This window comes from Styela clava, chromosome 7 (genome assembly GCF_964204865.1).
Source record: "Styela clava chromosome 7, kaStyClav1.hap1.2, whole genome shotgun sequence".
Classification (NCBI taxonomy): Eukaryota; Metazoa; Chordata; class Ascidiacea; order Stolidobranchia; family Styelidae; genus Styela; species Styela clava.
In genome coordinates, this window is record NC_135256.1 from 5,755,237 (window position 1) to 5,782,225 (window position 26,989).

Genomic DNA, 26,989 nt, shown 5'->3' on the forward strand with positions numbered 1-26,989 from the left:
CTTCGAGTGGATTGAAGATAGGAAGGCAACTTGTTATCGCCCACGCAGAAGAAAGTGTTATACTCGAGGAAGATGATTTTAAAAATATGCCCACTGTATATATAACTGACGATGACGAGGAATATTTCATCCTTCTCAAGTGTAGTCTCAACGGTGAGAAGAGAGTGGTTTTGGAAACTTCGACACCCGTTCCCAGCGTCGAAGTATTTTAAAAGCACATAACATGCTTGTCCAAATCAGTGATGGCTGGGAGAGAGTAAAACTCCTGCCAAATAGTTGCAATGATTTGGGTGTTTAGGAAAACATCTACCGTGTTTCTCCGAAAATAAGACCTAGCATGAAAATGAGACCTAACCTGAATTTCGAAAATGATTTTAATATAAACCATCCCTTCAAAATAAGAACTAAGACGATAACGATAGAGCATAGGTGAAACAATTTGCCAGAAAATTCAGTTCAATCTAGTGACTTGCAAGACATTCCAGAGGATGTTAGTTAGTGTTTTTTAAATGAAAACGTGGTATTTATGAGTAAATGGATATCGGTTTTCATATCTTGTATATTCGAAAATCTCGTAATTCTCTACTTTGTATTTTGTTTTTGATAAATGAATATAAAATACCCCCTCCCAAAAAAAAAATTAAAAATTAAATAAGTATATATTGTTATTCGGAAGAAAATTGAAATGAGACCCTGTCTTATGTTCGGGAAACACGGCATTCATATATTCACACAAGATGTATTGTGCACCAATATAATATATATATATATCGCCAAATATTACTAAACGCTTATAACAAGTATTGCTTTATTAATCAGTTTGAAAATAAAATCATATCAATGAAAAATATTTAGATGTTTACTTATTTTTCAAGTGGCCAACAGGCGATGTATATTTTTAAATGACTAACTAGTGATTTAATTAGTTATTGACATAACCTTTTTGGTACTCCCGTAGTATGTCTACCAGGTTAGGGTTAGGTCATAATTTTATTCCGATTTTCCATATTTCAGTCCTATTACGACTTCGAGGACTGTCTGCGTTAGCCAAGTGTATATATCTCCTGTTCATAGGTTTCATTCCCGTTACACAACTTGATGTAAAAAAGCGAACAAAATTAGTTACCTCCATATTGATACAAATACTTCTGGAGCGCCATTTTTTTTTATAATTTAATCAGTCATCTAGTTTGTCATGAACAGTGAGTTAAACAATTTACCTATATTATCAACACCCACTGATTCTAAAAATTTAATTTTCCCAGTCCATTTTTAAGTTATTTGCTAAGCTACAATACGCGTCTGATACTCGATTTTCAGCTCGCCAATAACACTATTGTGAATGATGTAGGAATATATCGCACATAAATAATGAGTTTGATACTAATACGTTATTTTAGTCTAGTCTATCGCAGCTTTCCTGGGATTAATTTTTGATTATTGCAACTAAACTATGGGTCATCTGTAGGAATAATAATAATTAAAAAATTTCATCTCCAATTAATTTTTGGAAACACAACTGAAAACTGACGGCAACGTTGATTTTTTGCTGATTGGTCATTGTTACGGAAATAAACAAGAAAATCGATGCTTGTTGAAACACTCATACTATACTATTGCACAATTTTTTATGCCTATTTTGTGGTTGTTTCGGAGAGTTGACACTCACAAACTGATTAACAAACTCAAAAATATTATTTACGTGCCAGCGCTCAATATTGAAAAAAGTAGTAAATATCCAGTTAGGAATGCAGATTGCGCTGGAATTTCAAAATTTTAAATCATTCCTAACCCGACATGAGGCCAGAGTGATAAAAAGATCTTGTTGTTGTTATAAAATCCCTTTTCTCCGCATCTAATTGTACTAACGAATTTCAATTTCCTAGTATTTGGTAATGAAAGAAGTCACTAGAAAGCTGTTATTAGTTTTATTTTGTTTTTCATATTTTGTGCATCGCTGTTCTTACTGGGTTTTACATTGTGAAAGAGTCATTTTTCAGTGCGACTACTAAAACTAGCAATTTCAGCTTTTTAGTGCGTTAAGATGCAGGAATAGGTATTAGATTAATTTGTATTTCAAATACTTACTCTGAGTTTTATGGTGCCTGATATTTATTCTGTATTGCACATATGATATGACATATTTTTTATTCAGAAACTATCACTATAAGAAAAAGTGACGGATTCCGCGTTCTCATTGTTTGGCAGTAAATTCTGACAGTGACAGTGTTTTCACTTTTTTGTGGCATCTGAAATGTAACCAACCCCTTTTACGAGTGTTTGTTTGGTACTAATTTTTTTTCTTTAATAATCATAGCTTCGAAACGATGTCACGTCGGCCTCGAAGTTATGCGGGCAATATGATCGGGGACGCAAGACAGTTACATACTTGAAGTCAAAATAAGCCTGAGCTATTCTATAAGTCTGACCTCGGCCAGACGAAACATTACAAAAATACATTTGTGTTAGTGTGCAGCAACATCCTTGAATCATGCGGAATAGTTATCTTAGTTCTTTCTGAAGCCTGCTCGAATTATACGCATCCGCTAGAGACTAGACTAGACATCAGCAAGTGGAACATTTGGTGTTAGTCTCGCGTAGCCACAACTGATTGAAACCTTATTTATTTCGTAAAAAGTTGTGCAAAAATATTACATTCACTGGATTGGGAATAAAATATATGACTGCAGCCGGAACCATAGAAGGAAGTTAAGCTGCCAAATAATCACGGATTTAATTTTCTGGCAACCGCACAAGATGAGCCCTGCCAACAGGGATGGCCATAATGGAATACGTGACTATTCCAAATGCATTCTAAGAAATATTTTCGAATCCGAAATTCCGAATACCTTCTATGAACCCGCAAAGCATAAATTTTATTCACATTTCAATATACGTAGGAATTGAGCTTAAATAATATAATCATATTGAAGCAGACACATACTTTTTGACACTGCTAATTTTAGCTATAAATTCTGACTGTTTTTTGCCAGTGTTAGTGTCATTTGGCCCATTGACATCGTTAATTAAGCTAATTTTTACCACTTCTCCCTATCTCACAATTATCCCTCTATACGAGTATTGAGTCTTGTGCCACCATGTACATGTCGATTCATTTTTATTTTGCTCGCGAAACTGTGAGTTCATTAATAAAAATTATGGTTGTTATTACGCATTAATCGTTAACGAGGCGATGGTAATAATTAAGGGTGTGAACCCGATTCCCATTTGCCAATGAAGACCGAAAATACTGTTTTATTCTTCAAGTCGGCGCTGATTTAAATAAGTTATATATTTTTTGTCGGTTCGTGATCCTTCTATCTTCGATCATAATTTAATCCCGCCAACTTAAATTGAACAATATTATATATCATCAACGACACCGGGGTATAGATAGAGTCACAATAAATACTAAATAACGTTTAAGCGCTATTTCAGACGTTGTTAATTGCAAGAAATGCAAAAATTTCTCGTTATACTTGGTTACGATCGGAACGTACGATAAAAAGCAAATGATTCCTAACAATTAACAATTTTTCCTGCAAGTTTATTGCTGCAGCCGTCCAGACGCAGATAGATAGATAGATAGATAGATAGAAGTTTATTCATCATCCAGTCATTAGCCAATAAATCAAACACAAACAACAACATTCGATAAGTAAAAAAAGAATAAATCGACTAACAACGGAATTGATAGGAGGTTGGAAGGACCATACGGTCACTAAATCGAAACAACTCTCCTGGCATAAAAAAGGTTGACAGATTACATTTTATATTATACCAATTATAAAACATTTTAACTTGTTGGAACTAACAATTGAGCAACAAGAGTAATGTGACACATATTGAGACGAATTTAAAATAGAAGCGACAAGAAAAAGCGTTTAGTTTTATATCACACAAAATAAAAACGTACAACTAGAAAAGTTATGAATCAGTACTTATTCAGAAAAGACTGGAAATACTTCTTGAAAAAACATTAAAACTGGAAAATTCCTTTAGGTTTTCGTTAATATCGTTCCAAATTCTCACACCCTGGTACTTTATGGAATTTTGGGCCCGCGAGGATGAAAATCGTGGTACAAATAATCCTCCCTTTCGAGATGAACGAGTACCATATGTATGTGCATTTTTTGTTGTAACAAAATATTGTTGTATTACGCGAGGGGCAGTGCTATTTACCGCTTGATACATATACACTGATACGCAGGCCTCTTTTATTGCAATTGTTTGTGCGATTCGCAATGAGATGTTGATATATAAGAAAAGAAACAATGTATACTCATGCAATTTACTATTAATGCGAAACTTGAGCTTGCAAATTGGATATTATCATTTCAAGACTTGATAGGAGACAAGCTGACACGCAAAGTGGCATTAACACCTAACACATTGTGCTTTTAGCGTAAAGTCATTTCCTACCTTAATGAAATCACATTTGATGTTATCAGAGTCATATTTTTCACTACAACTTTTCAAGCTTTTTTTTTTACTTCGTTACCTTTTCTTTTAAAAAAAATTGTTTTGTGCCTTTCTAAAATCAAACAAAGTTTGTCGTTAAAATAAAGGCCCCGGAGTATGTGCATCAAGATGGCGCACATCCTGAACATAGTATGTGTTACAGGTTAGCGTTCAGGTTGTGCGCCATCTCGGTGCTTGGTGCACATTCTTCGGGAGCGCCAAATGAGGTATAAAATTGTGTTCAGCTGGCAACTCATTGGACATAAGATTACTGATTACATGAACCGGCCCCTTTGCTACTGTCTACACAAATTCAACAAATTGCTAATCTGTCCAGTAGCCTTTCTACAGTTTCCAACATGTAGAGGCGTACTGATATTATTAACAAGACACAACGCATAATTCTAATAGTTACATTGTTTTATATTTGTTACGTAATGATAATGCCGATATTACTCGATCTAATCAAAAACTGTATGTGACATTTGAAAATATTTCACGACCCACCTTGAATAGCCCTTCTGGTTGGGAAGAACTGCTTTATACTTGACCCAAACTACGGAATTCTCTCCCCTTGAAGACGTTAAAATGCATTTCAGAAACACGTCAAGTCCTACTCAGTATCCAAATATAAAAAACCTATTATTTTAGAATCATACTGATGAATACATTTTCGTATAGGCAACGAATATCCAACCACAAGAGAAATTTCTTGTTGATAGCCCAGACAAAAAGTTGGGGCACTCTTCACTTGCACATACTTATTTTCGTGGAAGGGAATGTTGAACAGTTATAATATTGCTATCATACACTAGTGCCATACACTACTTATATTAGCAAGTTTCGGCATTTAATTTATTTTTATATATATTTTTTTCTTTTTACTAAGCAATATATCTTATGTTTCTTCTAATTTGATTTTGTCTGTGTGATTGTATGTACGCGTGTTTTGAGTAATCCAATGCTTCTGGGTACACGTATCACCTATTTTGGCAACACCTTTCAATCTTAAATCTATATGTTTTAATTAGACATTAAATATTCTCTGGTTGTGATTGAGATCACATTTCCGAGAACGTTTGAACGCAAAAAAGCTACTTTATTACCCAAAGCTTCTGAAATATTGAACATTTTATCTTTTTCAGGGGTTCCCAAGCTTCAGTTCTGGCGGTAGACGATGAACATCTCTAGTGGTTCGCACGCAATTAATACGTTGTCACTGCATATTTATTACAATGAAACTTCGCACGAAGCTCTAAATTGGATGTAGTGACACATTATAGAATACTCCCCTAACGGGCTTTGTCGGTGGCGGTCTGAGTAAAAAATAGTATAAAGTGGTACGCAGTTAATAAAAGGTTGAACCACTGTGGCGTGGCAGAGGAAGCCATTACCAACCAGCGGTTACATTGAACCACCCTACGGCGGCGAGGAGTCCAACGCACATAATTACCCACGCATGGGATGCGAACCTACACAAGGTAATCAGAGGTGCAGTGGCGAGCGTAGCCTACTCCGAACGCTTAGCACAGTGTGTCATACAGTCGGGCCGAGCTACAATCTTATTACAGATAATAACCAATTTCGGTTAGCAACAGAATCCCAAATCTAAACTCCGACATTTCGTGAATTGTATAACATTTTCGCTGATCACAATCAACTCATCATCAATGAAATTGATGAGATAAGCAATGAAAGTTGTGAGCTGTGAAATGAGCTTGGTCTGTAATGTAATCACTCATTAAACAAAATATTCAATCAGGTTAAGTATTTTTCCGGGGGAGAGGAAAGGCGACAATACGACTTAGCTTAATCATATGGCGAACCACGGCCTCTCGTCCAGTTAGTAGTTCATGTCGAGTATGGGATTAGTTAGTTATTTGTTTTCAGATGCATAGACTTGATGGTTGCAGGAGCCGTAATCGACAAGCGGTCACGTGATCCAGGCTGTTGAGTGCAATAGACAATAAGTTTATTTCGTCGTGCAAGAAATCACAACACAAATTCAAAATAGGAAAAAGTAATTATGCGTCACAGTAACGGATTTCATTGCAATTGACTGGAGGTCGCGAAGGACCAGAGATGGTCATCATACGTCTGCGACACCAAGATTAAAAACGAGTTAATAAAAATTGAAATAAATGAAAGCAATAAGCACAAAGAGAAACTTATTCATTCAATAATTAACCAACAAGACTGATATGAATCATCATATATGATTTGGAAGAGAATGTAGAAATAAAAGTCGGGGAAATTCAATTGATATACAGTATTTAAAAAAATAATTCACCATATCATTCAGCTGTACTTCTGTACAATTGCATCGATTAAATTTTTTATCTATTGTCATATGCAACATTAAATCGAGCGATTATTTTATTTGATGAGAAAAATTAGGCAACCTCCATGTGCGAATTCTAAGGCACAATTTACACTCCATGTACAACCAGCAACATGAAACTTTTGAGGAAGAAAATGAAATTTGGCACAAGGTCGAGGTTAGGCCTTAAGTGCATATATCGAGATGGGAGGCGACTCCAGCCATTTAAGTTTCGGTTGGTTAGCTACGGCGGTCAGTCATTCATCAACGAACTGGAAAATTGTTTAGGTTGCTGAGCGACCGCACGCGCATTCAGAATCTGATTTATGTAGACAAAAAAGTTTGGGAATATGCGAGTATGAAAAATAATACTATATTAGGTCACTCGGAAGTAGGCTTGCACGTAATTGACAAAAATCAATTCCGTAATTATGGCCAAATCGATTACGTAATGACCCCGTAATTGCGATATTTTTTTCACACATTTAAACCTATCATAACAACCAATTTGATCCACTTCTATTCCGAATGGGACATCAAAGTTTGGTTTTCATATTTCCGGCAGTACTACACGCCGACGACAGATGTTAAAGACAAATATCGAGGAGTGAATTCGAAATAATTTTATTCTGATTTTTATCTTTTGTATTAGCTTTGATTTTTTTTTATACACTTCATCACCTAATTTTATGCGATCAATTTTATCATTACCAACACTGGCAATATATTTAAGAAACGATGGTTCAGTTTTTTGAAATCGTATTAACGTATTAATACGACTTTCGTATTAAATAAAAATTCCGGGTTGCTAATTTATTAATCAACTACAAGCGTTTTTTCTCGTTTGATTATACTTTCGCTTGCCTCGCCCCGAAGACTTGTTATTTCACCGTTTTTTACAATATCCGACTTTACTACTTAGTTAGCATTTTATAAATATTATTGATGCCGACTTATTGACGATATTCCGAATTCCATGCTTCATTTTACATTAAATCATTTCGCGGCCTAAAAGTTATAACATTATTTGCGATAAATTTAGATAAAATATTAATTATTTGCGCATTATTTAAAATACCGTACTTATATGACACGCCTTCTCCGAAAATACAAAGTTATATCGCAAAACAATGCATTTTGTGACATTTATTTCGCACTCATGAAAATATAAATTATTTTTCTAACTCAAGTCGACAATCCTATTTGCCAAGATTGACACAAGTTTGGTCGAGGGCCGGTGGTATTTGAGTCGACGATAAATCAAAATAAGTTGCCGCATTTGGTAAAGACAGGTAATCATATTTGGCCGACATATTGCGAGGCATTGTGAAAAACATATTGAGCAATGCTATGTCCGGACAGATATATAACGATAAAATCAGTAACAGAACATCAAGATTTTGTTATAGAAAATGGATTTCGCGCAAAATAAACACGGGAGATTCCGTCGTATTGTTGTTTCTCTGCCGTCTCAATCGCTTGACCGATGCCGAAAATACTAAGTTGCGTTGGTTCATTACGCAATTTCTCTTCCGTCTTTATATTGCTGTTTGATAAGCGCGACATTAATTATCACGGCATTTACAAATAGACCATGTTTTATAAGTTGATCTCTTACATTCTTTAGTCATTTCACCCGAAGAAGTTGAAACCAGGTGTGTTGACGTCCATCGGTCTCAACACAATTCTATTCCTTATCTACGGTTAATATGTACATTGGCCATCCTAGATAAGTTGATAATAGGGCAGTAAATGACGCGTTATGCCTTCCCCATCTGCCTAACAAGAGAGAGAAAAACGGCTGCGAATACCGGAACTCTAACTTCTTTTACTTAACTTTAATTTTTTACAATCGGCGGAATTGACTGCTCTGAAGAGAACTCGTTTCAATCGCGAAAGCGCTCGACCAATAATTACGACTTTACGTAATTCGTAACTTCGCTTCCGTAACTCGAAATAATTCCGTAATTCCGTAAATTACGTGCAAGCTTACTCGGAAGCTCTATCATCACGGTACGGCAGTGAAGCGAACACAGAAGAAGTAGGCCACCACGGTATAAGGTACCGGAAACGGCAAAACTGCAGTTTATAAAGTCTACCGGTAAATTTTGATTAAATATTTTTTATATGCAAAAGTCCGTTTGCCACGACCATACTCATACTACGTAAACTGACACGAACACCATCGCGAATTACTTTGGTGGGTTCGCTGGTCCAACAATCTGCGAGCTTATGGTTAGCGTCGTTGAACCAAATACCTTTTACGATTCAGATTCAGATATTTATTTTTCGTCGTGCAAAAACATTGTACATTTAAACAAATGGTGAAAATTAAATAAATTCAGATTCAGATGTGGCTAGTATGAATAAAATCAACACAGTACGGCTTTTGAGTTAAGGTTCCGCGTTTCTACAGAGTATTGGAGGAACAAACCAAAATAGGTTGCAAGGTTTTCACTCTGCTTTCTTATCAAAACTACAAACATGACGCAACTAGCACCATTATCATTTTCAGGCTATGTGAAGCTCGAAATTTAATCCGCGTGTTTTAGGCATTTGATGGTATTTAGATAAAGTTAGGTTTCATACAGTCAAAAAATCACGAAATAGCAAATTAGTAATAAAATTGAATTGCATGGGTTTTAATCATTGTTTATGTGTGTATTGATTCATAGTTCCTGGCAGCTTATGTTTTGTCATCAAGCAGATCGTTGTGGAGAAAGATCGATGTCAGTCTCATTCGTAGTTTGCAGTTATACTCGACAAGATGCAGCGTATCATTTTTGACTCAATCTTAGTAGGCCTACTTTTGTTGGTAATTTTTTCAAAAGCCTGCAAACTTCCATCTACTGAAGTTGAAATTAATTTTGATACAATTCCGCAAAAATGGTATACAGTAGCTCTTTCTGACCAGGATGCGTATAAATCTTGGAAGTGCATTGTGAGCAATAAGCACAAAACTCTAACCGGATTTGGAGCCGATGTGCGTATCTTTCATACCGAGGATCAAGGCGCACCAAACAACTTGACAGCAGTATTTTCTAGAGTCGCGCCATCAACATTTCAGGTGACAACTACGAGTGGATTGAAGCTGGAAATAGAGAAGCAACTAGATATCGTCAACGCAGAAGCAAGTATTATACTCGAGGCATATAATTTTAGAAATATGCCCACCGTATATATAACTGACGACGACCGGGCATATTTCATCCTTCTAAGGTGTAGTCTCAACGGCGAGAAGAGAGTGTTTCTGGAGTCTTCGACTCCCGTTCCCAGCGTCGAAATAATTTTGAAAGCACATAACATGCTTGTCCGAATCGGTGATGGCTGGGAGACAGTGAAACTTCTGCCAAATAGTTGCAATGATTTGGGTCTTTAGGAAAACATACACCGTTTTCCCTCAAAAATAAGACGTAGCATGAAAATAAGACCTAGCCTGAATTTTAAAAATTTTAATATAAACCCTCCCGTTAATTAAAATGAGACCTAGTCGATAGAGCATAGGTGAAAAAATTTGCCAGATTATTTAGTTGAATTTAGAGAAGACATATTATAGGATGATGGTAGCCTATGTTTCTTTTTAAATAATATGTTTAACAGCTTTTTTTAAATAAAAACGTGGTAGTCATGATTAATAGGATATCGGTTTTCATATCTTGTATATTCGAAAATCTCGTAATTCTCTACTTTGTTCTTTTGTTTTTGATAATTGAAAATAAAAGACCCCCCCAGCCCTAGTGTTGTTATTTGAAAAAAAAAATGAAACCCTGTCCTATGTTTGGAGAAACATGGTATACATGAAATGATATCAATGAAAAATATTTAGATGTTTACGTATTTTTTGAGTGGCCAGCATAAGATGCATATTTTAAATGACTTACTAGCGACTTAATTAGTTATTGATATAAGTTTTTTGGTACTCACGTAGTATGTGTACCAGGTTAGGGTTAGGCCATAATTTCATTCCGATTTTTCATATTTCAGTTCTATTACGACTTCGAGGACTGTCTGTGAAGCCAAGTGAATATACTCCCTGTTCATAGGTTTCAGTCCCTTTACACAACTTGATGTAAAAAGCGAACAAAATTAGTTACCTCCATATTGGTACACATACTTCTGGTGCGCCATTTTTTTATTAATATTTAATCGGTAATATAGTTTTCCATGGACAGTAAGTTAAACAATTTATCTAGATATTGGACACCCACTGATTCTAAAAATTTAATTTTCCCTGTCCATTTTTAAGTTATTTGCTAAGCTACAATACGCGTCTGATACTCGATTTTCAGCTCGCCAATAACACTATCGTGAATGATGTAGGAATATATTCCACAAAAATAATGAGTTTGATACTAATAAGTTATTTTAGTCTAGTCTATCGCAGCTTTTCTGGGACTAATTTTTGATTATTGCAAGTAAACTAAAGCTCATCTTGAGACATAATGACCATTAAAATATTTCATTTCCAACTAATTTTCGGAAACACAACTGACGTCATCGTTGATTTTTTGCTGATTGGTCATTTTTACAGAAATAAACAAGAAAATAGATGCTTGGTGAAACACTTAGACTTCACTATTGCACAATTTTGGATTCTTTTGTTTTGGAGAGTTGACGCTTAGAAACTGATTCACACGCTAAAAAATGTTATTTACGTGCCAACGCTCATAATAAAAAAAATAGTAGCAATATTATGTAGTAACTGTTCAACATTCCCTTCCACGAAAATAAGTATGTACAAGTGAAGAGTGCCCCAACTTTTTGTCTGATCTATCAAGAAGAAATTTATTTTTCTTGTGGTTGGATATTCGTTGCCTATATATACGAAAAAATTTATATCAGTGTGGTTCTGAAATATTGAGTTTTTTATATTTGAATACTGGGTAGGACTTGACGTGTTTCTGAAATGATTTTTTTGGATTTCAAGGGGAGAGAATTCCGTAGATTGCGTCAAGTATAGGGCAGTTCTTCCCAACCAGAAAGTCTATTCAAGGTGGGTCGTGAAATATTTTCAAATGTCACATACAGTTTTTGATTAGATCGAGTAATATCGGCATTATCATTACGTAACAATTATAAAACAATGTAACTATTAGAATTATGCGTTGTGTCTTGTTAATATTATCAGTACGCCTCTACATGTTGGAAACTGTAGAAAGGCTACTGGGCAGATTAGCAATTTGTTGAATTCGTGTGGACAGTAGGTGCACCATAAAAAAAGAATTCCCGAGATAGATTGTGGTTATATTTGAACGAAAACGTAAAATGTGTCTCTGAGGGCAAGGTAGATCGCAACTGGGAGAGAATTGTTGTCAAAAACGATGAAATATTTGCCAAATATGTTGTTGAAGCCATTGGAATATGTTTGAAACTTCGAAAAGGAAAACTCTGGAACCAATGGGAAGCGTATGATAAACAAAATATATCTGGTGGATAAAAGCAGCAGATAATTGTGTGTTGACAGATGAATAAAATTAACTAGGGATAAGAATTGTTTTTAAAAATCGCCTTGAAATGGTCGCAAACATTTTATATTACTCGTTAAAATCAACCTATCTTTATATTGAAATGTAGCCCAATAGCAATTTATATTATTGATTATATTATAAAAAATAAAACGTTCTGCTTCGCACTTACATACATCATTGTTTATCTATCATAGCCTTTATATGTTTCTAAAGCTTCATCTCAAGCTACCGCAAGCTTGGCTGAGAGTTAACAAGCTAAATTTCAGGGGGCTCACATCAACAAAAACCTATCAAGTTAAACAGGTAATCATGTGATCTTTTAAAGAAGCGATTACTGAGCTTGAAATCTGGTGAAATACCAACCATCACATTGACAACGGAGAAGTTAAAATTGCATCAACATGTTTTCAAACTTAAAATTGCGGTCTCAGAAGCACAACATCGTTTATTATTTGAGCATATTCTTGGGTTGAGAGTTTTTTATGGAAATTATTTTTTACAAAATTTGGGTCGCTTGAAAAAATGTTGAAAAGAATTTCCGCCAGTACAGTCCAGGGGTTGCGCGAGTTCCCAATCAAATCCGAGAGTCTATATTAATATATGTATACTGTTTTAATATAATCGAATATATATTCGTTTTGCGCTATTGTTAAACCTGCCGCACTTTGAAGGTCATTTTGTTTTGCCAGTATTAAACTTGCCTTTATATATATATTTTATAGAATATAAAATTCAGACAATAAAAGACAATTAAACTATTTCACAACGGGTACTCCGAGCCTCCAGGATGTTTCATTGGCGTTCCGTTTCACCGAAATGGTTGAAAACCACTGGCAGTGACATCCAAGACTGAATTGTATTGTTTGCTTTCTACCAGTTGAACAATTTCTAGTACAGTGTTTCCCAACCCGAGTCCGCGGTCTCAAATGAGTCCGCAACGAGTCAGAAACTCACTGCGGGCCGCAAACGTTTTTGCGAAACTTCACTATCAGCCAAGTTACGATTTACGTAGAATTTACAAGAAACATAAAAAGCAAGTTTATTCACATAATATTATTCGAATCAATATTTACGCTTTATTGAGTAGGGCTGGTCATATATTCGACTATTAAAATAGCAATTTACTATTCGAAAATTTGGTAACAGATGACGCGACAGGTCACTTAATCAAACGATCGGATTTCACAACTCACTTGCGGATTTCCGACAAAAACACGAGTCTGCACACGTTTCGATAGATACCTAAGTGGTGTTTCTCGCAAGCTAGAACAACAAGGAATAATTTTTTTTTCTGATATGTGTCAATGTTGGCAACCCAAATTTTCTAAATTGAATACCGGCAGTACTGAAAATAAAACGGAGAACACCATAAGTTTTGTTTAATAATGATTTTCCGAGACCGATTAAAAACTCTTTTATTAGACACTGCAAATCGCAAAATTTCGGGTGCTACCGTAGTATACGTACCAGGGCATTTTCCCATAGGATTCTTTGCTTTACTGCCTCCACATTGGTACGTACAGTACTGCAGCGTCGCAAGTGTTGGACAAACATCTCAGATTTGTCAGATTCACAAAAATACGAATCAAAACAAAATATAATCGTTTATTTATCGTCATCAATGTCAATTTACCACGCATTTTTGTGTCCATGGATTGTCATAATATTTTCTGAGTAGTATTGCTTTTGTTTCGTCAACACAACCGCAGATGAATATGATCACAATTAAGTTAATGATAAAGCAAGGCGGTGAATATGTATTTTCGATTTACTAATATATATAGTTTAAATATTTTTTTAATAAGTACTAAATCAAGTTGTACTTTTTGAAAATTTATAGCAGATAGTAGGATTTTTCTAACGACAATAACAAATTCGCAAGATCGCAAAAAATATGTATCCAAACTAAATATAATCGGGCAATATATTCTCCGATTAATATGTTCACAGACTGCCGTGCCATTTTTAAGAAGTAATGCTTTCATCTTGTCGTAAGTCGATGCAATTTCGAGTTACCATGAACACAATTAAATTAAAATAGAAAGATATTTTATTTACTTGTCGTTGTCATAGATTGACTATTCTGCGACAGAAAAGGCCATCATACACTAAAAAAATCGGCTATTTTGACGAACGCGTAATTGTGGCAAATTTCCGATTTTGAAATTCGTTAAATTTCTGTTGTGTTTGGTTTTATTGCTTCTTCACACAGAGTACGGTTGCATTAAACGCACCTTGAGTCCGCAAAGGTTTTCGCCGGTGAGAAAATAGTCCGCGACCAAAAAAGGTTGGGAAACGCTGTTCTATTATAATAGAAAATAAAATTCGATTGAAACATGGGGTAAAGCAACAGCAGTTGTGTATGTATCATTAGAGACAGTGATTTCCCTACACCCCAACCGTATAATTGGTGAATAACCCTCCCTCTGAAATTTAACAGTAAAGCTTATGTGAAACGTGAAAATAGCAGCGCTGTGAAGGCTAGAATGAAAGTTTATAAATGACCTGATTTGACTCGAGTTACTCGAATCAAATAACTTAGACGCAACTAACCATCGATGAGACTCAACTCAGTGATTGCGTTAGAAGAGTTGCAATTTTGCTAAAAACAAGCTTCCAAGCCCTCAACTAGGAATGGAAAGAGTATTCATAGATGATCTCCAAGTTTGTTCAAAGCAAGGTATTGGAACTGAGGCCATTAGATGGAATTTACACAAACATTTATCTAGTGCCAATTTCCTGATGTGTGTGTTGTAACTTCCAGTCCAAGTTTTGAATAGAACTCGAATAGACAACAACCTCTAATGCTAGATCTAATAATCTATAAACATGAACCAAAAACCAGAACAGTCAAGAGGATTTGGACTAAAGAAAGTTCTACCCGTGTCTGTATCCAATACTGTAACTGTCGAAAATCGAGCATTAAAATATAATATTTAAATAATAATAATACAATCATTTTACTCGTATTTCACCTTTAATTTATTTATTCTCATGTATATCCAAATCTAAAATGTATTTGTCTGCCCCACCTCTTCAAGGGTGTAAAAAATGAGGTCGGCAATGCAGAATCGGAAAGATTTAACAAATAATAGTAACTCATATCAGTAGCCTCGTGTACAGAACCTTGTTAGGAGCAAAAGACCCGAACAAGTTTAGTATAATATGTATTAAGACGAAAGCTTCAACCACTTGTCCCTCGCGCCGCCCAAAACAGTATGCGGATGTCAGGCATCCTAAAATAGCTGTGGCAAAGACAATTCTTACTGTGAGTTGTGTGGTAAATTTACTTTTTATTGTTAGCAGCTATCCTGCGTCGTTAGCATGGATTCTGAAAGTTGAAAAAGTTTAAATGGTGTTTATGGTAATTGCTCAATAATGAATCAGATAATTATCACACACACACAGCCCGGAAGCTAGAAATATAAGTGATTATGCACCTTTTCCGTTCATTCTCACACAAACTTTTTTCATATTTTTGGATATTTGTGGTATGTCAGAAATATCGCCACGTCATTAGGTACTCCGATTTTAAATTTGATTGGCTGACGTCCAGGGGTGAGCAATTACTTTGGACCAGTTACCAAAATTGGACTTAGTTACTGGACCGGAGGCTTGTAACACAATAAGAATAACTAAGAATAAAAACAGTTTATTTACAACAGCTAGACTAACATTGATATAACAGGCACAATGTAACAATCAGGAATGATATTTTTAACAGAAATTTATATCCATAAAAACTATAGTCGTAATTTAAGCAGACGCAAGTGGTCGGATGAATCACTTTGGTGGGCCGCGGGTCGTAATTGGCCCACCCATGTATCAAACACACGCGAACGATATTTTTGTGGGAAATCTACCTTATGTGGGAATTACAAGAGAGAATCTAACTAGAGTCTTACCATATCACTTCATAGCAGCGGTTCTTAACTCTTTAGCACTTTACTTAAATTACTATAGGTTTTCCCCGATTCACTCAATAGTGCTCATTTATCGGAAAAAAAAATAAAAATTATTCATTCTATTTAATTAATGTTACGGCTGCCTTTGTTTATTGGCAAATAGCTGTCCAATGTCTGTTTGAGAGCAGTGATTTCCTCACATCGCTCTGAAGGTGTGACATACCCTTAAAATATTGAACACGCCGGCATGTGTTGGGTCATATTTGCTGCAAAATATAATTTTATTATTCAATTATGTTAGGTTTTTATAGTATTTTGACTCTCATTTCCAACTTTTATTTACCCCTGCAATGAAAGGTTGCTAATAATCAGTTCAAGTCGTAGAAGGTGTGTATCGGGATAAAATTGACGCGATAATTCTTGCCCAAAGAGATTTCTCACAAAAATGTTGTTTGAAACAGTATGACCGCGCCTGCTGGATTCGTCACGTAGCCAATTAAATTTAAAATCATAGTGTCAAAATTATGCGGCAATTTTCCGGTTTACGGTTGATATTTAAAAAAAATGGCAGTGGGGTACAGGAAAAGGACACGTTGCATAACACAACAATAATCACTACTATTTCTAACTCAGGAGTGTGTGATCATTGGTTGATTCAACAGTGAGTAACCGACATAAACTCTAGTTTACCTTTATATCAAAACATTACAGTCCATCGCGTGCTAATTATGATCAAAAAATTCAAACTATCATCAAACGTTTTACGTGAATTAACCTTTAGACACCAGGAAACGCGCGATTAAAATATTTGCTGTTTCGAACTAGCATGACCCTGATAGACTTTGCTCATCCGCACCCATGCCAACGCATTAGCAATGCAAAAAGAAAATAGCAATCTATCGCGCCTTTGTCCGCTGTTATCTGAATTTTCCTCATTTACCTCTTTGCGAATTTAAAATAATGCGACGGAAAAGTCTTTGGAAAAAGGAATTTTAACTTGGCATTGTGCAGATGTTTAAATGGATTCCGTTGAGTTCCCATAACTAAAGTCAAACCACGCAGCAATGCTAATTCCTCTTTTATAGCACGTAGGCCGAGTGGTTAATAAAGCGTTGTTTCACATCTCGAGTTCCATACTCACCTCCTAATCCAAGGTGTGATACATTGGGTAGGCAATGTGGATCCGGAAAAATTTTGGTATTTCCAAATAATATTAGCTCTCCACATGTCTTTGGATATCAGTGATAGATCATACAAAACCTTTTTAAATCAAACGGCGTGAATAAGTGCCATGTATGAAAAAACTCTATCAATTGCCCATCTATGATATCAACGCACGTAACATCCTAAAAAATCCTAGACTCGACGTCCAAAATTCTATATCCGACGTCTAAAATCCTATCTATATTAGACGTCCAAAATTCTATATTCGACCTCAGAAATCATATATTCGACGTCCTAAATCCTATATAGGACGTCCGAAATCATATATTTGACGTCCAAAATCCTATCTTCGACGTACAGAATCCTATCTACATTAGACGTCCAAAATCCTATATTCGACTGGTGACCACCGCTAAACTGTTATTCGAGTTGCTAGAAGCGGAAATTTCAAGACAAAAAGCATCAGAATATTTGCACCAAAATTTATAGCCAAGGCTAGCCACGCTAGCAAAGATCTTGGTGATGATGTATGCCTGGCGCTAAGAAAATAGAGCCGTGCATTGAAAATATTAGGAAATTTCAGTTTTGTTGATCCCACTGTTTCTAATAAATCGGGGTATTTTGTACAACGACCCCATAAAAAAAAACGCCAGCGCTAAAAAAAAAATTAGTTATTATCCAGCTAGCGAGAGTTCAGGGAATGTAGACTGAGCTGGAAATTACAATTTTCGAATCATTCTCATCCCCAAATTCCTAATTTTCAGTTTAATATACTTATATTTATCCCGAGTGGGCTAGAGAAATCCGTTTCGCCAAAAGCCTTGCAATATTTGAAGCCGGCAAGACATGTTTGACCTGTATTTTCAAATTAGATTCATGGTGGCGGTTGATATGCCATATCGCGCAAAATTTATAATAATTCAACCAAATATTACTCTACACGGGCGTGGTAGTGACGTCGTCGTCATTTCATAAAGATAGAAAGAGCAGCATTCACCAAACTCTCTCTCTCTTGTGACGCAACACGTATTCTAAAATTTAAAAAAGAGAAAATATTTTCTTTACGTTCTAGAGTAGTGAGTGAGAATGCATATGATATATTCCGAGGCAAATACACTGAAGCTTCATTCTAACCCACGCTGTTCGGGAATCGACTTTCATTGAAGCAAAGTTGACGAAATTTTTGGATTCGAAATGAAGATTCCGATTCGACACAGTTTCATCAGATTAATACTGTTGATGGAGGCTTGTTTATTGATTAAAGGTCAGTATGAACGGTGCATGCTTTGATGGATTTGCTTTCTTGCCTGATTTTTGGTGTTTGAGGGCGCGCTATAAAATAATTAATTTTCTTGGGATATTTGATACCCTGCTGGTGGGTTATTTCTTACTTAACGTTGAAGTTTTGCCTCGTTAAATGCGGCAGAATAATTGAGCTGCTCTAAGCGAAGCTGCACATTGAATAATTAAGCATGAATAATAATTTTGTGCCAAAATTCCATAATGTTAGCGCTGTTTTATTTTTAATCGGCTATTATTAATTGCTGATTTTATTGAAAGCAAAAAATGAACAAAATATTTATAAACCTACCCAGCGATTTTCAAATATGAAAATGCTTGGTTTGTACATAAGGTTATTTAAAAATTATATCAAAAATCAGGCCATTGATATTTAAACAGCATGAATGCTTTATACTCTTCTAAATATAGAATCCATAAATGTACCAATATAAGTTCCTAGTGTAATAGTGTATTGGGTGCATTATTTTTATGAATTCTAATATTTTTTCCGAACCACGCCAAAAAAATTGTGAAAAAAGACGCTGAAAAAACACTTTATTCAACAAATTTCAACCTCTAATAAATTTATCCGTAAATCAGCGCTTTAAATTATACAGGCGACACGGCGTAACTGAATTGAAGCAGTTTTTTTAGCGAATTTCAAATCTGTTTTCTCGCGTCCCGGCTGGTATATTTGTATCAGAAAGAATATTCATTTATTCCGGCGTAGGCGGAGCCAGTATGCCGGTGTAATAACATGGCGAACCTCGGTCTCTCGGTGAAGATTAAACCGAAATTTAAATTTGAAAAATAATGATCTTTTATTTGATTTATCTTTTTTCCCCGAATACCTCGTTTATTTTTTCACGTATTGTATGTGTTGCTGTACCGTAAACAGGGCTGGATTTACCAGGCAAAGTGGGCCGCAGTCTTGGGGCATCAAATCTTAGGGGCCTTGGCATTCAATTTTGAACTAATCAATTTTGAAGATGGTGCGGTTTAGAATTTCACGGAGCTGATATTATTCAAATAAATTCTCGTCCCAAATATTTACCGTTTTAAAAATTAAAAACAGTATTAATGAATTTGCATAAATTCAATAAACCGTACTCCGGTGCCATGGCGTTTCGTTACGGCCAAATTTTCTTTAATCTACTCTTAATCTACTCGCTTACGTATTTTGCCATTAGCGAAAATGCCACGCAGTTTATTTTTGACGTCATAATGTATTTTTATGACGTCATTATTTTTGAGGAGCCTCACGAACGGCGCAGCCTAGTGCCTCTTATCGTCTAATTCCCGCCCAGACCGTGAATCTTAATAAATGTTCCTTCCTTCGTTGTAAAACGATTTTGGTTTTGAAATCTCCGATAAGAGGATTTCCTAATTTGAAACTGTTTGGTTTTTTAACTTAAATTTTAAATATCGTAATATACACTCAAACGCTCAGGAACCTCGGGTTCAATTTTATACTCACCACCTCACCAAGAGCGTTGTAAACTGAATAAGCAATGCCGAATCAACAAGATTGCTAATTAAGCTAGGAAGCTAATATCGTATCAGAGGCTGCTCGCTTTACTTCAGTATTTGAAGTATGTATGTGTATGTGACAATATTTTCAAATCAAAAAGTTTCAAATGTAGAAATCTTCTCATCAGCTGCTCGCACAGAGCGTTCTTTGGGAGAAAGGCGTATAAAGAAAGCAGCAAGCTATGGAGGAATTCAGCTTTCCCCGAATTTATTGCTTGTCATAAAATTAAAACGATTCTCAGAAACCAGAAATTGAATCTCGGATATCAACCAAATCTTCGCCCATGCCAACAAGACCGATATTGTTAGCTTCCCAATGGCGGGCGTAATAATGATAATTTGATCCGACCAATCATCATCGAAGAAAATAGTACGTTCGGATGACGTGCGTAGCAGTATGAAGTTAAATACGGGAGGAGCGAATTCACGCCATAAGGAAATAGGTACTGAATTAGTCTCGATTTTAAAAAACGTTCAGTAAAATAATTTTCGTTTATCTGTTATAAACCCATTTTTAAATGAGCAACTTGCTCGATTTCTAGTTTTAATTTTCGCTTTAACAGGCGAGGAATGCTGGATGCCTATGGTTTGCGACGGGAAACCCACCTGGAAGAACGTTACGGTGAGAGCTTTAGTTGCAGTTTCATATTGGTGGCATTAGTTGTAGAAATGAAACTAAAACTGATTAATTTTGTTTGAAACCGATAAACTAAAATAAGAAAATAGAACTTTCTAGAGATTTCTTCCAACTATAAGTACGATATAAGTACAACTATAAGTTTCTTCTACCGATCAGCTAAGACCTTTCTGCACTGGTGTGCAACCTTCATGTCTATATATTTAAACATTTCACTCTTGTTCTATTTCAGCAAGGACATTGCACAAAAGAAGAAGAAAAGGCTTTGGAAGGTCCGCAATATAATATCCACAATATAATTTCCTTCGAAATACGTTTGGTATTTTTTCATATTTGTCAAACGGTCTGATAACAAACATGCTCCCAAACAATCGTTTTATAAGTAAAATTTAAATCATTTTAAATTTTCAATGCGTCGTGTTTAACAATCAAATGATGACGTGTGATTTAGAAATAAATACCCATCTCATATTCTTATTTTCAAATCAGAGAGAGTGGGGTTCATGTCTTCTAACAAAAATTTCACTGGGGTCGTTATTGTGAAATTGATGGCTCAATTTAAATTCTGTTTATATTTATGTTTCACAGCTTTAACGGAACAATTGGACGGGATGGAAATTAAACTCTATCATTTAAAAGAGGCGATGGAAGAATCAGAGACGAACTCAGTGCCGCCCTCTGTTGCGGGTGTCGAAGAAACGACGACTCTCCAGGGTATGAAAATCTATGTCTTTTGGTATTGCATGCGCTAGAATAGATATCAAAAAAGTCCTTTTCTTGTCACCGTAATCGGTAATAAGGCGATAATGCAAAAACGCTGGAGTAGAGGGTTTTTAAAAATGTTTACACATTGTCATTCAGTATCTCATTCCTACATCAAAGCACTAAGACTATAAATCTTGCTATAAACTTGTAATATAAACTTATTTTTTACACAGGATACAAAGACAGGAAAACTTCTTCGGCCCGTACTTCAACCGTCCCTGCTACAACCCCGTGGTCAACTAAGGAAGCATTTCTCTCTACTGTGCGCCCACAAACTACAAAAGTTGAACAGAATACAGGTTAGTGTGGCCTCCTCATTCTCGTTTTTCACTCGGAAAATATTTCTCCCTTGAACGCTTTTTAGTACGCGTCAAATATCTTAATTAGCAATTCCCCAGACCTGAGGTCCAAAAGAGCAAAAATTGCGATGCTTCCGAGAAAAGTAGTTTCTTATGTATTAGTAAGTGTCTTGTCTAGCGATTTGTTTAAAGTGAGATTCGAAAACGAATCAAAAAAACACTAAACGTACTTGCTTTATTATAAGATATCAACGTGTTCACCTAAAATTATTTTCGAAAAAAAGACTTCCTTCCTCCCTGCAAGGCGCCTTGATATAGAACATAACAAAGTTGTCTCAAAATGGCGTTCGTAGTCTGAGCGTTGCCTCGCTTTATGCCCTTTGATGCTGTCGTTTCGCCTTGCGACTCGAGAAATCAGGGTCTGGTATAGTTTAGAACCACAAGTACCAGCCCAAATCGAGCAAACTACGTCTTAAAAGTCATACCATCTCCCTCGTTTTTTTTTGTCGTTCAATCATTTTGTAAACCTCAAAATATTCAATTTAAACCTAAGTTGAGATGGAGCTTTTATTGATAATTTTGACTTGTCACCTTTGAACTCTGGAATTCAAATTTGAGTTGAGAGTTAAAATTGTTTCAAACCGATGTCGATTGTGAATATCATAGAACTTTACAGACCGATGAGGAGGCCATTTAAATGGGCATTGGGACCTCATATACATTCCTGTTCCTAACTTTATTTCTATATGGCAGCCAAATAGCCCAGTCAAATTGCGGTTGGAACCATATATCGATTCTTATTCGTACACTGCTGTCTATGCGCGGCTTAATAGCCCTATATGGAGGAGGCCATTTAAATGCCGATTGGGGTAATATATCCATTCCTAACCTACTGTCTATATGACAGTCCAATATCCCTGTATGCGGGAGGGCATTCAAATGGTGATCGAGACCATATATTCATCCTTATTCATAACATGCTATATATATGACAACTGTTTCACATGCTCTTGAACTCACTTTTCATGGTAGTTTTTAACTTTTCTTCATAGTACTTGTCTGTTTTCGCAACTTTATTTAGTCTTGGGCGGAGTTTGCCACCTGCTTTGGCCTGCATCTTCAAGCGACCCGCTTTCGGGTAGACCCGAAGTGGCAGCACCAAGCACTTAAACTGTGGGCCGCTGGCCTTGATCAGAATAACACCGGCGCTTGCCGTCAGCCGCATCGTGGAGATTCGACGCCGGACTTTTTTCAGTTTACTCATGAAATCCCTGTTGCCTTCGTTTCCTTCGCATAAAAATTAAATTCAGGGGTGCTATCTCCTGAACTCCGGCCGTATGCGTCTCGCGAGCCTATTCCGCTGAACTGCTGGCATCACACTCACTCAGAAATGAAGAGAACTCTCCGGTTTTCCTTTTTGCTCTGAACAAGATTCTACATAAACAGCTATTGCGACGTCAAGAGCTGGTGTTAAAACACATTCATTCTGAATGTGCCCTGTACAAGCAATTACTGATATGTGAGCAGATGCTGCTATTACCGATAGTTTCCACACATTATCTCTGAACAAGGCTCTACAGAAGCAACCAAACATATGTGAGGGATAATTGGTTTCTTCACTCAGAACAAGGCCCTGCACAAACGACCACAGATAGGAAACTAGCTATTATGTCTAAAATGCCCTGGGGTTTTCTACACATTGAATGCGAATAAGAAACTGTGTAGACAACCACTGATACTGTTGATAATAGCGGCATCCACTGACGCTGGGTTGGTTGTCTATGAACTCGCGTTGTAAGGACAAAAGTTTTTTTAAAACTTGAGCAAAATTCAATATCTGACTTTTAAATTTTTTTGACTGTCATTTTTTTTCAGAATGCGGCGTTGTCTTCAATTCCAAATGTTTTCAAGCGATCGTTTATGACGCGACGAACGTCTCATTAAGCGTCGCTGAATCTCTTTGCAAAAACAAACTAGCTAACATTTATAACGTCACACACTACAACTTGCTTCGAGATTATTTACGATCAATGATTCCTGATGGATTGTCCTTGATTGATGTTCGTTCGGGAATGACCTACAAGGTAGATCGAGTCTGAATCATGTTTCTTATTAGGCCATGCATGAGGTTAATATAAAATGTGACCGATATGTGTTATTAATTACAATAAATCTTGAGGTTAAGCCTAACATGGACAAACTAAGGCCCGCGGCCCAAATCCGACCCGTCTGATGCTGCCATAACCAAACTAAAGCCAAACTTTGATGTTTTAGCTAAAAAAAATCTCAAGGAATTTGTTGGGACTGCTATTAAATTTAGTTATGGCACAAGGCATATTGTTTTCCACAATTATTTTCTAAATCATAAAATGTAACTTTTTACGTCACACTTCTATGATCCGCTAATCTAGGTATTGAAATTTTTGGCCCATGGTCCATTGACTTAACCCACATCTGGGTTAAACCCATATAACTTTAGCATAGGACATAAGTTACATTCAAATCAAGTCATATAACACTAACGATTCCAGGCTGATATCAAATTTAACCGCGAACCTCGTCTCCATATATTGTTTTAGGGCGGGGTGGTCCAAACCCAGGCCCGCGGGCCACATGTGGCCCACCGCTTTATTATCTGTGGCCCGCGTCACATTCGGAGAGTAATCAAAAAATCGCATTCTGTGTTGTTTCGTATAATAAAATTAATCAGAAAAATCTTTTGACATATTGTTACATCAATAATGTCACTGAATTGACTAGTGTTATGGCTGGCTGGATCACTAGCGAAGTTGAATGATGTGCTTGGCAGTCTAAATTATTATCTGGCTTTCTATCTTTTAGATCGGGAATATATTCTGACAATAAACTAAAAATCTATTGACAACCTTGGACCACCCTGTTTTAGGGTAATTCAACAATGACTGAGCTGAATAATCACGTGATAGTGTCACGCTTCATTAAGTTTCTTACTGAATACCAAATAATTTTGTTATGCTCTGTCAGTTCATATGGCACGGATTACCGGTTCAACTTTACTCAACTATATACTCAAACTGCCATTTGTTCTTTATTATTTCGACAGAACGGTCAGCTGTATTCAACGACGGGCCAAGCTATGTCTCTGCCAAATGAGGTTTGGCTTCCTAATTATCCATTTTCTGATCAATTATACACAACAATTGTTGTTCGTGTCAATCAAAACCCGGATTCTGAAGATCAAAGGATTAGGAATAATCATCCTTTTAATTTATTTCACGGAGCCATCTGTGAAAATGAATTATAACTGTGTCCATTGAATGATTGATAAACAAAACAAAAAACTTTGAAAGTACTTGAATGAGTAATTCGCCCCAGTAGCTTCATTTATTACTATTTTCACAGTTGAACAAGCATATGAAGTAAATAGATCCTGCATGCGGTATATAATCCCCATATGGGATACAGTTAGAGTGTAGAGTAACTACTTATCACTTGAATAAATTACCAATACTTTTATTTGATAAAAGCGTCACGATGTTTAGGTTAGCGTAGAAGCCTGAAATGTTTCAAATCCCCACTTCGAACAAGGCTCTGTGCAAGTCTCACTCATGCTCGGAGCACTATGAATCGGTATTTCGGCTCCGATTTGACTGTGATACACAGATCACAATTGGCCTATTAGAAGATTGTATGTTTGCATGACATTTTGAATAAGATTTGAAATTATATTGAAAAGAGACGAGCCAATGAATCAGTGATGAACCATATTTCCTCCACACAATCAATTCCACTGAATTCAAACTCTAGTGCTATATGTTGAACCGATGCGATTTAATGCTGACTTATTCAAATTGTCAGTCTGTCGGGATTTTCTTGGGGAGGAATTTCAATAAAACTGCTATCATTGGTTTTGGTTTTCTCAAATGTATATTTTATGTTCAAGAAATTTCAGTAAATTACAAAAATGTCCGATACTTTCTGAATAACGGCTTCGTATCTGTAACCTCTAAACAAGGCGTCTTTGAAATGTCGTGTCCCACGTGTTGTTGCGCACAGGCAGGCGCAAGGAATCGCGGTGTTCAATCTGCATCTATAAATTGTAGTTATTTTTGGTAATAACTTGAAGTGAAAAACAGTAAGAAGATCAAAGTTGCAATAAAACGTCATGGTACCAGGAAACGTGATGTTATTGTATACCAGTTTCTACTCGCGAGAGTGGGAAGCGGGCGTGACTCGTTTGTCAGCACGCTCGGTACACTTTTACGCATTCACCTACTATTATACTATACTGTATACATACAGCAACTGTGTTATTATTCCTACACGACGAAGAAGAATTTAAGTTATCATCATCCATATACTACTGACTTATATTCATATATTTGAGCATCCCTCTCTTGTTATTATTCCTGATCGCAACCAGTCTCACGTGTGCAATTTACTCCAATGCACTGCTTTTGTTTGGGCAGACAATGGCCCATGGCCAAACACCGCCGGTAAGCAAGATTAGTGGTGATTGTGGTACGGTCGCGTTATTTCGTTGCACAGTAACGGAGGCAAGTGTGGGATAGGATTGTAACTTGTAATGACAATAAAGACTTAGCGGCTGTAACCAAGAATATACTTACAATCTGTAATCTATCAGGAATTAAGCACAAATATATATTCGCAATTTAAAATCACTATGGGTGCATGGGCTTGTCCAATGGAATGGGATTCTCACGGACCGAAGTTTCTCAGCAGGCCGTATCTCCATTTGTGATGTCCAAACAAATATACGTCGCGTTTAATTCTATACGACCCTTCGCGTTCTTGGTTTCTTTAAACTGAGTTTCAATAGTTTATTCTCAACCAATCAATATTTTCGTGTTTGTATTCATACAATCTGTCTTGTAGTTTATGGTAGCTTGATTTCAATGTCAAATCTTGCCAATCGTCGGGTTCTAAATTCAATATCCGGGTAATGTTCAAGATGTGTTGGCAGTGGGCGTCGATTTGGATCGCACGAAGAAAATCTACAATTTCCACAAATTTAGACTCCATCTTTTGTGGGAACTTGCTCAACTCCGACCCCACAAACCTGTATTATGTGAGATTTGTCATTTTGCGATGAATCGGTTTATGTAAATTAGATTCGTTTAAAAAACAAAGTTACCACAAAACAAAAAAAGGTACTTGAT

General features: G+C 36.2%; 1 protein-coding gene across 1 annotated transcript; it reads left to right on the forward strand.

Moving 5' to 3' along the window:
* The first annotated feature begins 18,430 nt into the window (after positions 1-18,430).
* LOC120328452 (uncharacterized) lies at positions 18,431-25,710 on the forward strand. The gene is made up of 7 exons (XM_039394944.2): positions 18,431-18,582; positions 20,693-20,751; positions 20,999-21,038; positions 21,355-21,480; positions 21,705-21,830; positions 23,706-23,914; positions 24,913-25,710. Exons 1-7 carry the CDS (start codon positions 18,513-18,515, stop codon positions 25,111-25,113), a joined length of 831 nt encoding a protein of 276 aa, XP_039250878.2. The 5' UTR covers positions 18,431-18,512; the 3' UTR covers positions 25,114-25,710.
* The last annotated feature ends 1,279 nt before the right edge of the window (positions 25,711-26,989 follow it).

Bases quoted from the DNA above. Each gene is read 5' to 3' on its own strand.
- LOC120328452 (XM_039394944.2), top strand. From the start codon at position 18,513: ATGAAGATTCCGATTCGACACAGTTTCATCAGATTAATACTGTTGATG. The intron at 20,752-20,998 runs GTGAGAGCTTTA...GTTCTATTTCAG, and splicing joins CCACCTGGAAGAACGTTACG to CAAGGACATTGCACAAAAGA. The intron at 23,915-24,912 runs GTAGATCGAGTC...TTATTTCGACAG, and splicing joins GTTCGGGAATGACCTACAAG to AACGGTCAGCTGTATTCAAC.